At 41.2% G+C, this 11,541-nt stretch overlaps 1 protein-coding gene across 2 annotated transcripts; it reads left to right on the plus strand.

Moving 5' to 3' along the window:
- The first annotated feature begins 7,942 nt into the window (after positions 1-7,942).
- Positions 7,943-11,128, plus strand: LOC146625920 (uncharacterized). 2 transcript variants are annotated; one of them, XM_085363040.1, is made up of 3 exons: positions 7,943-8,055; positions 8,346-8,531; positions 9,681-11,128. In XM_085363040.1, the coding sequence occupies exon 3, from the start codon at positions 9,716-9,718 to the stop codon at positions 11,054-11,056; it is 1,341 nt and encodes a 446-aa protein (XP_085219166.1). In that variant the 5' UTR covers positions 7,943-8,055; positions 8,346-8,531; positions 9,681-9,715; the 3' UTR covers positions 11,057-11,128. The 2 variants fall into 2 exon arrangements, with proteins under 2 accessions (XP_085219166.1, XP_085219167.1); XM_085363041.1 differs by lacking the exons at positions 7,943-8,055; positions 8,346-8,531 and adding an exon at positions 9,559-9,607.
- Positions 11,129-11,541: the final 413 nt, after the last annotated feature.

Raw genomic sequence — 11,541 nt, forward strand, 5'->3', positions numbered from 1 at the left:
ACAATTTCTTTGAAGGAAGTACAGGAGATTAAAAGGATTTAATATAAAACACAGTAAAGATAAGGTTTATAGGGTATAATCAACGTAACGTTACAGGAAAAAAGTAGGCACAATTGAAAAGACAGAAATTATTATAGTATATAGAGACTAGTTGGACAATGTAGAAGAAGCAATTGAAGTGAAAGAGAAGAAGATTGTTGGGTCTGTGTTTCCACAAGCTCCACTAGTCTAGGGACTTATTCATCATGAGGAAAACAAGACAGTCAGCGATCGATCGATTTGCTTGCAAAGGAGGCCTCATCGGTATCTACCACAAAATGACCCCAAATCCGGCCTCCGCTTGCTGCCTTTTATTGCAAAAGCGCCTCCCACCGTAAACCCGCCAAATGGTTCTAAAACAAGACACTATGTGTCTGTATGTGTAAACATCTGTATGCATGTGCAAGAACGTGTGTTTGTTTGAGTGTGTGTGTGTGTGTGTGTGTGTGTGTGTGTGTGTGTGTGTGTGTGTGTGTGTATCCATGACTTCCTGCTCACCAAAAGGATCATAAAAGCAGGAAACAACATCACAAGGAACAGATCTTCCAGAGAGAGTGCATCTGCAATAAAACCTCCCCCAGCACAGAGTGGGTGGAGACGTGGTCAGGATCAAAGGACTGGCTTGATCCTATAGATTGAACTAAGACCTAACAAATTTAAGAAACACAATGACAACATTCAACAATTAGACTTAACAAAGATATACAGTGGGGCAAAAAAGTATTTAGTCAGCCACCGATTGTGCAAGTTCCCCCACTTAAAATGATGACAGAGGTCAGTAATTTGCACCAGAGGTACACTTCAACTGTGAGAGACAGAAGGTGAAAAAAAAATCCATGAATCCACATGGTAGGATTTGTAAAGAATTTATTCGTAAATTAGGGTGGAAAATAAGTGATTGGTGGTAATTGGTGGCAACAGTAGCAAGGCTGTTCATGCGGCCTCCCGCAGGTCCAGCAGCAGCAGCAAAACAGTTCAGGCAGCCTGCCACGGGTCCAGCAGCAGTGAAACAGTCTAGGCGGCCTGCTATGAGACCAGTGGCAGCAACGTTGCAGCTCAGGCAGTGACAACATAACGGCTCTGGTGGCTCTCAACAGCTCCTTAGCTGTTGGCCTGGAAAGTGGCCGGTGATTATGGGTCTTGGCTGATGGCTGGTGTTTTGCTGATAGACTTGGAAGCAGCGGTGCAGACCGTGCTGGATGAGGACGCGGCCAATCTCAAAGCATACTTTTCTGTCTACAGTTTTGGTGAAAGTTGTCTACTTGCAGGCCCACCTTGATTTTAACAAGATCTCGGAAAAAATCCAATATATTTTTAAATCACTAAATTGCACTGAGACTGCACTTTTAAGGATTTTTAATTATATTCTTTTAACTTTGGAATCCGGCAGCTGTCATGTATTTAATATATATTGCCCCTGTTGCCCTGGCAACAGACTTTAGAAAGGAGAAGTAAAGAAAAGAGGAAGTTCAGTGCAGAGCTGCACTGGAAATCTGACACAAAGAAAGAGGAACTGAGTAAACTGAGGGTGTGTGTGTGACGTAGCCAAACTAGACACATACAGTTTCATCTTATGATTTTTTCAGAGGTGTGGGTGCATGATAGCGCCTAACAGCTCCCCATTCCCGGGAATGCAAAATAAAGATCACTTTTTGAGTTAGACCACTTTGAGCCCGCCAAAAGAATGCAAGGAACCGAATTTAATACAGCCCTGCTGCCCTTTTATTGTTGGTCCTGTCAGCAGCTTTTGACACGGTCAACCATGACATCCTGTAATCACAGCTAGAATTTCATCCTGGACTAAAAGGATGTGCCCTCCAGTGGTTTCTGCCCTACTTGTCAGGAAGGTCTTTTTACATTAATATTGGCCTGGGGGAGATATAGGAGAGGTGGAGGAAGATCTCAGCCTTGGTGTCTATTGTCTTGTGTAGTCTGGAAGATGAGTTGATGACAGGTTGGGTGCAGTTTTCTCTGTGGTGGGGTCAGGTGGGCTGTCCCGGACTCTGTGGGGCCGGGCGGCGCTGCTGGGCCCAGGGAGGCATCCCCCTGGTGGGTTGCAGTGTATGGTATCCATACTCTGCAACCCACCAGGGGGATGCCTACCGGGTTCAGCGGAGGTGCTGGGCCCAGGGAGGGGCCACTTGCCCCTTCCTTCACTCCCCATCTCCAGCTGCCTCCCTCTTCTCGCTCCACCACAATCACCCACACATGCCGGGCCTTGGGGTAAAGGTGTGTCACCAGGGTGCATCCCCCCCCTTCTGTCCCCTTCCGGCTGCCTGTGTCTCAATTTTATCCCACAACTTAGACATTCACATTACTCACGCTCTCATAACACATACATATAGGATCTTGGGGGTGGGCACGCTACACGGCATCCAGAAGACCATCAGGGTGTACACCTCACCTCTTGCCCACCTGTCAACTTTAAATACACATAGACATTGAGGGCTATCAGGAGGGGCTATGCGCTTACCTGCTGCTCTCTGGCAGGTAGCTCCATGCCCTCCTGGGTTTAAATGCACCTTAGAACACACATGCATCAACACTACGTATGAGTGGGCAGAGAGAGATTTGGAGTCTTCTCACACCCCCGTTCTCTGCAACCTGCTGGAGCAGGGGGGCTAGGAGGATGAGTTGGCCGTCCGATTGGGGTCTGGAGTGTGGGGCCTCCCTGCAGCTGCGGAGTCGGGGCGGTCTGCTTCTCTGCTTAAACCCCAGGGAAGAGGGTGTCACCACCTGTGCCTGGGTGCAGTTTCCACCTCCAAGGCAAGAGTACCTAGACCTGGGGTATAGAGTACGCTTGGGGAGTGTGATTGTGTGTAATGTGTCTATTTATGTCTGTCTCCACGTTGGGTGAGTGTTGAGTAATCGCGTATGAGAGCATGAGGGTGGGAATGGATGTTTGTATCTGTGTGTGCCTGTATGTCTGTGTCGATATGTCAGGTCGGATATCAGATGCCACCTGTCTAGGAACATCTCAGGCCCTCCAAGGTTTGGAGGCCTATCTCCCCCCACCACTTCCCCTGCCGGTGGAAGATCCCCTCAGACATCAGTGCATTGGTGGTTCTTTGTGTCCGGGGATGGGCGTCCAGGTACACACCGGCTCACTCCTGGTGGCTGCTTGTCGGGTCCTGGAGCCTGGGGCTTTTCTTTCACCCAATCATGTCTGTCCCGTGTGTAGCAAGTGAAAATAAAATAAAATAAACAATAAAAGCAAAGGTGAATCAAATACACCAATACGGCAAGGTGGGATGGTCCATTTGCTAAAGTAAATCTGTTGGGCATCTTCCTTTGCCTTTAGACAATAATTCTGATGGCAAAAGAACCAAACAGGACAGGCAGGGAAAAAAAGCAAAATATATGGGCCCCTAGCTCTAAAATAGCACCTCTTAAATATGTTGTACCTCCAGGCTCTTTTTTGGGTCCTGCCCTGTTTGCACTGTATTTGTTGTCATTGGGTTCCAACTTTTCGCGTTACAACATTTTATTCCACTGCTTTGCTGATGATTTCTAGATTTATCTGCCTTTAAAAGCAGGGTCACACCGTCCACAGCTTTTATTACGCTGCCTTGATGACATCAAACAGTGGATGTCTATAAAATTTCTACAGCTAAACCAAAACAAAACTGAAGTTATCATTGTCGGCAACATTGTCAATAATCACATCAATAGCACTCTGCCCCCTTTCCTCCAACTATAAGACACACATAAAAAACCTACCTTGTCTACCTCGATGTTTTTTTTTTTAAATTGAATAAGCAGGTGAGTACAGTAGTCCAGTCCTGCTTCTTTCAGTTAAGACAGCTAGCCAAGGTAACACCGTACCTCCCCGCGAATGTCTTCGAACGTGTCATTCACCTTTTCCTTACTTGCAGATTGGACTACTGCAATTCATTGTATTTTGGTCTCAACCAGGCCTCCATTCATCATCTTCTGATGGTCCAAAATGCAGGTACTCACCTGCTAACTGGTACCAAACAGAGAGAGCATATAAACCCAGTTTTATCTTACCTACACTGGCTTCCTGTCTCCTACAGGATCCAACTAAAACTTTTACTTTTTGTTTTTAAGTCACTCAACGCCAAAGTCCCCTCTGACCTGTCTGAGCTCCTTTGTGTTTATGCTGCAGGAAAAACCATGTGTAGTCACTCAAGGTTAATGCTGCACATCCCACAGACTAATCTCAAATCTCTGCCATCTCTGTGGCAGGTCCCAGACTTTAGAATAGTCTTCTCTTAGATGTTAGATCTTCACAAACACTTGATGAATTTAAATCACTACTAAAGAAACAGTTTTATGCCCTGGCTTTTAACACACGGTCCCCCCCCCCCTCTTTTGGTGGTCCTCATCGGGTCCTCGTACTCTGGGGTCTCTGGATGTCTGGGGCCTGGATCTCCTCCATACCTGCTTCATGCCTTGGGGGACGGGGCTATGGCTCCCCACACTCCCTAGCAGATCGTTACATGGAGAAACCTTTGGAATACAAGCATGCTGATCCACACAGGTGTGCACACAGGTGTACACACGGGTGTTCACTAGTTTATTGTGATGGTGCTGCATTTATCATGTTGCCCTTTTTTTTTTGCTTTCTCTTCTGTTTTTTTTTCTCCATACAGGTGATCCAGGTGTTTTGTTTGTTTTTCTTTCTTTCTTCCCCCCTTCTCACCGTCTCTTCTCCCCTTTGGTTTTCTTTCTCTCCCTCTCTTTCTTTCATTCTTTCTCCCTGTCCTATCCCACAGTCATGTCTGTCCCGTTTGTAGCAACCGAAAATAAAATAAATACATAATTATAATAAAGGTCAATCAAATGGACCAATATGGCAAGGCCATGATGATCCACTTGGTAAAATAAATCCGCTTGGCATCTTTCTTGGCCTTAAGACAACAATTCTGATGGGTAAAGATCCAAATGGGACAACAACAACAACAACAAAAAAAGAATCTTCTAAATAACTCATGAAAGAATAAAGTTACGTTGAAACCAAAGGAAAAAAAAGTTTATGGACATTGAGAAGAGGGTTGAGAATAATGAAATGCTTACACAGAAATGTGACGAATACATTTCTGAAGTTGAACGCTACAACCGCTTTTCCTTTTCTGCCAGCAGAAAAGGAAAAGCTTCCCAAGATCTTAGACATTGCTCATCGAGTGGGGAAACCTAAACATAATTACCGGAAACCCTTAGGGATCATCATCCAGTTCATGGATTGAAAGCTGCCAAGAACAATCCTTTCCTTCAAAATAATCATCTGCGGTTCACTGAAAACCTGATGAGAGAGGACAAAGAAAACAGACTGAAGCTGTGGCCCATTATAAAGAAAGCACGTGAAGAAGGGGAATCTGCTTACTTTGTTCAAGCAATGTAAAAGGCATATTGCTAATAGGCAAAGATTTACTCATAACACAGTTAGCGGATGAAACTACATTATTCCTAAAAGATGAGTATCAAATTTCTATTGCTATTGAAACAATCTCAACATTTCTTAAAGTTTCTGGATTGTACTTGAATATTCCTAAATGTGAACTTATGGCAATAAAAGAATGTTCAAAAACAGCTCTGTGTAACCTTCCAATAAAACAAGAAGTTCGTTATTTAGGTATTTGAATAACCAAAAACCAGGAAAGAAGAATTGATCAAAATTCTATCTTATTCTAGTGAAACTCAAACACAGATTTACTCAGTGGCTCTTAAGAGATTTATCATTAAAAGGCAGAGTATTAAAAACTAAAGCAGATGCATCTGCTTTAGTTTGCATCTCTCGTCTTATTATGCTGCATTGGCATTTTACCTTGATAATAAAATCATAAAAGAGGTTGATAAGTTACTTTTCAACTTTACTTGGAAAAATAGGACACACTACATTAAAAAAACAGTTCTTATGAACTCCTGTGTCAATGGAGGACTTACTGTGTTAGATTCTGACACTTGTGGGATTATAATATTATTTTATGCCATGTTAGACCCCTAATTAAAGATTGTGAATTATTATGTAGCTTTAGTTTGCATTATTCTCCTGAATTAGAAGAAGCTGATAACTATTACATTTGTTAAACCGATTTGCATTACATTAGACTGCTGATTTATTGTGAATGAATGATATTGTTTTATGATGCATTATACTGCTGAGTTATAAGAAATACTGTTCGCAGAAAGTCATCGCCTTATTTGTCTGATTAGAAGAGAACAGAACATACCAGAGAGGTTTTCTGCCCCATCTCAGCAGGAGCAGATAAACAGGGAGCCAAGGACGTAGCTTAGGCGCTGTGTGAGAGAAAGCATGTGAATGTTTAGGCTTTTATGATAAGGTGGGGGCCACTAGAGGCTATAAGAGTTTGATCAATGCTCCACCATTTTGAGATCTGAGGCTGTCTGCGTACGGTGTCCATCTCCCACGCGTGTGATCATTAAAATCATCGTTTGACTCAACCCGGCCGGACCAGTGTTGTTATTTTGGTTTTCCTCTTGTATCCATCCCCAATATTTGAATCCGTAACACACTCTTAATAACACATTCAAAATAAATTGGTTAAAAAAATCGAATTACTAATTCTACATCCATTTGGAATACTATATATACCTATGTACATGTTTTCTAAGTTAGGTGGTGCTGATTTTTTCCTTACTTGTAATTTTAATATTCATAAAATCCCCATAAAAACCTCTGTTTTTCATCGCCAAGCTTTTTTTTTTTTTTTAGCATGGACTCTTATATAGAAGCAGAACTTTAGTCCGCACAGTTATTATATGTAGAATAACAAGGATATCTTATATAAAAGAAAATCTCTCTTCTTAGGGAGTTGGTTTAGGAATAATATTGTTTTAGTCGACCAATTATTCAATTCCAATGGTATGCTTTTTTCCTATAAAACATTTTGTCTATATTTAATAATTTAGCTGTAAATCGTGATGATTATACAAAAACATTTGGCTCAAAACCATCACAGGTTTGTATGCTTTTTAAGAATAAACCTAACATCACTTCATTCCACAGGCCGTTGGCATTTCCAATTCAAACTTTCGTTGGAAGATGTGCTTTTCTAAGAATTCTAAAAACAACAACAAATCTATCAGATCTTTATTTCAGGATAGTATAACCACAGAACCGTATGTAAATTTTTTTCTGGAACCGGTTGCCTGTCGATATTATGTGGAACGAAGTTTGGAAGACGAAGTTTTTAATTACCAACAAAGGTAAAGACATTTATTATAAATTAATACACAGAATTTACCCATCTAAAGATTATCTTCACAGCAAATTCAAATTAGACATTGATGCAAACTGCAGATTTTGTCAAAAGTGCAAGGAATCTACTATACAGCTTTTTTGGTTTTGTAACCTTGTGCAAGACTTTTGGCCGAGATTATGTGTTTTTATCTCAGAAAATGTATTTAAAGGATTTGTACTGTTTTGGCACTATGTATTATTTGGTCTACAAAAACACCAAAGACATTTCAACATTGACAACAGATGTGTGATTAACTTGTTAATCTTAATGGCTAAATGTCATATTCACAAATCCAAACGTTTTGGAAGACATCCCTCTTTTTATGTATTTTCCTATGAGCTTGTGCAATATCTTAATTCAATTAAGAACTCTACTAACCCAAAAGCTATAAAAACTATGGTTGTGTGTAAAAAAAAAAAAGAAGATCCTTCGATCACTTTACTCTTTGCTTTGATCAGTTAAACTTTTCCCCCTAGCAGGTTCCCCCTGTAGGTTCTGAATAATGTTTATTTGTTTGTTTATTGTATACAGATTTTTGTAAGCATAACACCTTTAGTATAGTACTGTTTAACTCTAGTTTGTATTGTACTGATGTTTAAATAAAGGTTTGTAAAAAAAAGAAAAGAAGAAGAAGCAGCAGGGGAGGAGATGAAGAAGAAGGGGTGTGCGTACTGTGCTCTTTGCTGTGTCTTTCCGCCGTTTTAAAAATGGGCACTTTTTGAAGAACCCGCATCAAAGTATTGTGGAGAAGCGTCGTGTTAAATCTAATTGATGAACGGCTTTTTGTGAGGTATGTGTTGCAGCTGCGAAGACGAACGTACGTTCTCCTGCTAGGTTACAGCTGGTAGGAAGGTGCGTTCAGTGTGTCTTTGTAATTTTAAGTTTCCATGTCAAACGAGATAAAACAGTTATTTCTGGATGCGCACTTATTTGCTGAGTTTGGTAAAAAAGTGTTTTTGTAAACCACGTGATGATTTAAGTAATTTAATCTTTACAGAATATGTCAGCGAGGCTAAAAGAGCAATATTTTTATGTTTAGTAAACTGACGTTTCTAAATGTAACTGCTTTTATTTTATTAGTTCTGACGAGGACAGCTGAATGATGTTGTTGGTGAGCTTGGATTAAATCATCTCTAAACAAAGAACTTGTCCTCGTGGTGACTGACTTGGGGAGTGGAGGTCAGTGAGCCCATTGTCTCTGCTGGTCCGACTCCAACTACAAAGCCGGCCCGCTCGCCCCCTCCTGAGTCTGAGAGGAGATCCAGAGTAAGTCAGTTATAACTACACTGGTTGCTTAACTTTATCATTTTCTACAGGGTCTCTCTCTCTTAGCTCATTTTGGTTTGATTTCTGCCTTCTGTTTAGCCTCTCTGTTTGTCTGCCTCAGTACTTTAATGTTTTATCATTTGAGTTACACTCTCTGTTTCCCTTCATATGAAGGTGATGTCTGTGGAGTGATCATGACTTCATTAAAAATCCTCTGTTTTCCTTTTCCACTTCTCTTCTTTCATATTCTTTCTGACATCTTTTCTTGTGTAAGCTGCTAACTCTTGTGATGGACATTTCTTTATTTTATGTGTTGATCATATGTTTTGACAATATGACTTTAGTAATATCTATAGTACATTTTGTGCGACTTTGTTCTACATATAGGAAAACATCAAATATGTTATTCCACACACAGATGGGTATTGTGAGTGAGTTGGACTGAAACTCCCAGGCACCATGAGACATTAGGCAGATAGTGAGACTCCTTATCTCCAGGGAGGAGGTGTTGAGATGAAAATATTTGAAGTGCCTCAATTCTATGCTGTATATGAACTAAAATGCCATATAACCGTATAGTGTAGTATTAAGTGGACATGGCCATGAAAAATAAAGGCATTAGACTACGTGTCCTTGGGGGGTAGAAAGCTGTAGACTCTCGCCCACGCTTGCCTGTGAAAAACTAGATAACAGGGGACCATCTTCTAGTGGAGATGCATTATAACTCACCTGTGCATTATAATAAAAGATGTTGATTGCAGCTGACAGTGTCTGCAGACTTTGATAACTGTGACACCCTCGTGGTTAATCAGAGGCAAATCTGAGCCAGTGTGGATTTGGTTGTACAGCTCTCACACATACAACCTGAACTGCACATTGTAAGTGTGATGTTCTTCAGATTTGAACAAAGTAAAAACTAAAAAACTTTGAAGTCACACAAGCCAATATTTTATTCACAAGTTGAACTTTTACTACTTTTATCCCCAAAATGAGCTCACTTCAAATATTTACCACAGCATAGCGTCCCCAGGCACCTGAGACGTTTGGCAGATGGTGAAACTGTTTATCTTTGTGAGGTAAGAGGGGGCACTTGTGGATGAGCTGAAGGTATAGACCTGATGTCACTGTTTGGGTTCTTTGTCATTACAGGAGAAAGAAGTGAAAGCAGGCCGAAACCTCAGCACATGGATGACATCAACCAAAAACATCCAGCACCAGAAAGTAAAGATGAGCCAGCGGCGATCCCTGTGGAAAAGACTTTTCCTGCTATGAAGCAGCCCAGAAGACGCAAGCGCGCCAACGGGGAGGACAGAAGCTTGAGCTGTGATCTGTGTGGAAAGTCTTTTACTCAGATTGGTCACTTGAAATCACATCAGCTGATCCACACCGGTGTGAAACCATTCAGCTGTGATCAGTGTGGAAAGACCTTTACTCATAGATGGAGCTTAAAAACACATCAGCTGATCCACACCAGTGTGAAACCATTCAGCTGTGATCAGTGTGGGAAGACCTTTACTCATAGATGGAGCTTAAAAACACATCAGGTCGTCCACACTGGATTTAAAGCTTTCAACTGTGATCAGTGTAAAAAGTCTTTTACTCAGAAAGGTCACTTAAGGAGACATTATATGATCCATGTTGGAGGTAAATCATTTGTCTGTGATCAGTGTGGAAAGTCTTTTACGGATAGAGATCACTTAGAGAGACATCAGGGCATCCACAGTGAAGTTAAACCTTTCACCTGTGATCAGTGTGGAAATTCTTTTACTGAGATTGATAGGTTAAAAAGACATCAGCTCATCCACAGTGGAGAGAAACCATTCAGTTGTGATCTGTGTGGAAAGTCATTTACTCAGATAGGCAATTTAAAAGTACATCAGCTTATCCACAGTGGAGATAAACCTCTCACCTGTGATCAGTGTGGAAAGGCTTTTGCTTACGTTAGTAACTTAAAAAGACATCAGCTTATCCACAGTGGAGCTAAACCCTTCAGCTGTGAGCAGTGTGGAAAGTCTTTTACTCACATTGCTGCCTTAAAATCACATCAGCTTATCCACTCTGGTACTAAACAATTTGTATGTGGTGACTGTGGAAAGGCTTATATTGAGATCGAAAGGTTAAAATCACATCAGCTCATCCACTCTGGAGTTACATCATTTAAATGTGGTCAATGTGGAAAGGCTTTTACTCACATGACTGGCTTAAAATCACATCAGCTGATCCACTCTGGTGCTAAACAATTTGTATGTGGTCAGTGTGGAAAGGCTTTTACTCACATGACTGGCTTAAAATCACATCAGCTGATCCACTCTGGTGCTAAACAATTTGTATGTGGTCAGTGTGGAAAGGCTTTTACTCACATGACTGGCTTAAAATCACATCAGCTCACCCACTCTGGAGTTAAATCATTTGTATGTGGTCACTGTGGAAAGTCTTTCATCCATAAAACAAATCTATTGAGGCATCAGAAAACCCACAAAGTGTCCTCCTCTGAGAAAAGTGGAAGACCAATGGGACATTACTAGGGCTGCCACAAATGATTATTTTGATAGTCGACTAGTCACCGATTATTTTTGCAATTAGTCGACTAATCAGATCATGCATCCATTGGACGTAAAATGTACAGCATGCATCTGCTCTTATATAACTATCATGAGCTTACAGCTTTAAGTGTTTAAGGTCTGTGCTAACTAAGAATAGAGACAAGGTGATAGTTTATTAAATTTTAATGAAATGTGCAGATTGTTTCGGTGAAGTTTAATAAACTCCTTGCTAGGGATGGGTACCTGTATCCGGTGCCATGACGGCACCAGTTCTGACATAAACGGTAGTAACCAGACCGAAAAGAAGCGCACATTTCGGTGCTTTTATTTTCCTGAGATGTGATACACTTTAGATTCTAGCCAATCATTTTACGTTTCTGAGGATAGTAGGCGGGTCCAGGTACGTACGTTCTTTTAGAGCAGAGCTACAGATTAAAAATGCCCAAGGCAAAGCGGTGAAAAGTCTG

This window comes from Diplotaxodon limnothrissa, linkage group LG9 (genome assembly GCF_057381915.1).
Source record: "Diplotaxodon limnothrissa isolate DT_005_m linkage group LG9, D_limnothrissa_male_GT1.1, whole genome shotgun sequence".
NCBI classification, from domain to species: Eukaryota; Metazoa; Chordata; class Actinopteri; order Cichliformes; family Cichlidae; genus Diplotaxodon; species Diplotaxodon limnothrissa.

Excerpts from the sequence above, each read along its gene's own strand:
- LOC146625920 (XM_085363040.1), top strand. The coding sequence starts at position 9,716 with ATGGATGACATCAACCAAAAACATCCAGCACCAGAAAGTAAAGATGAG.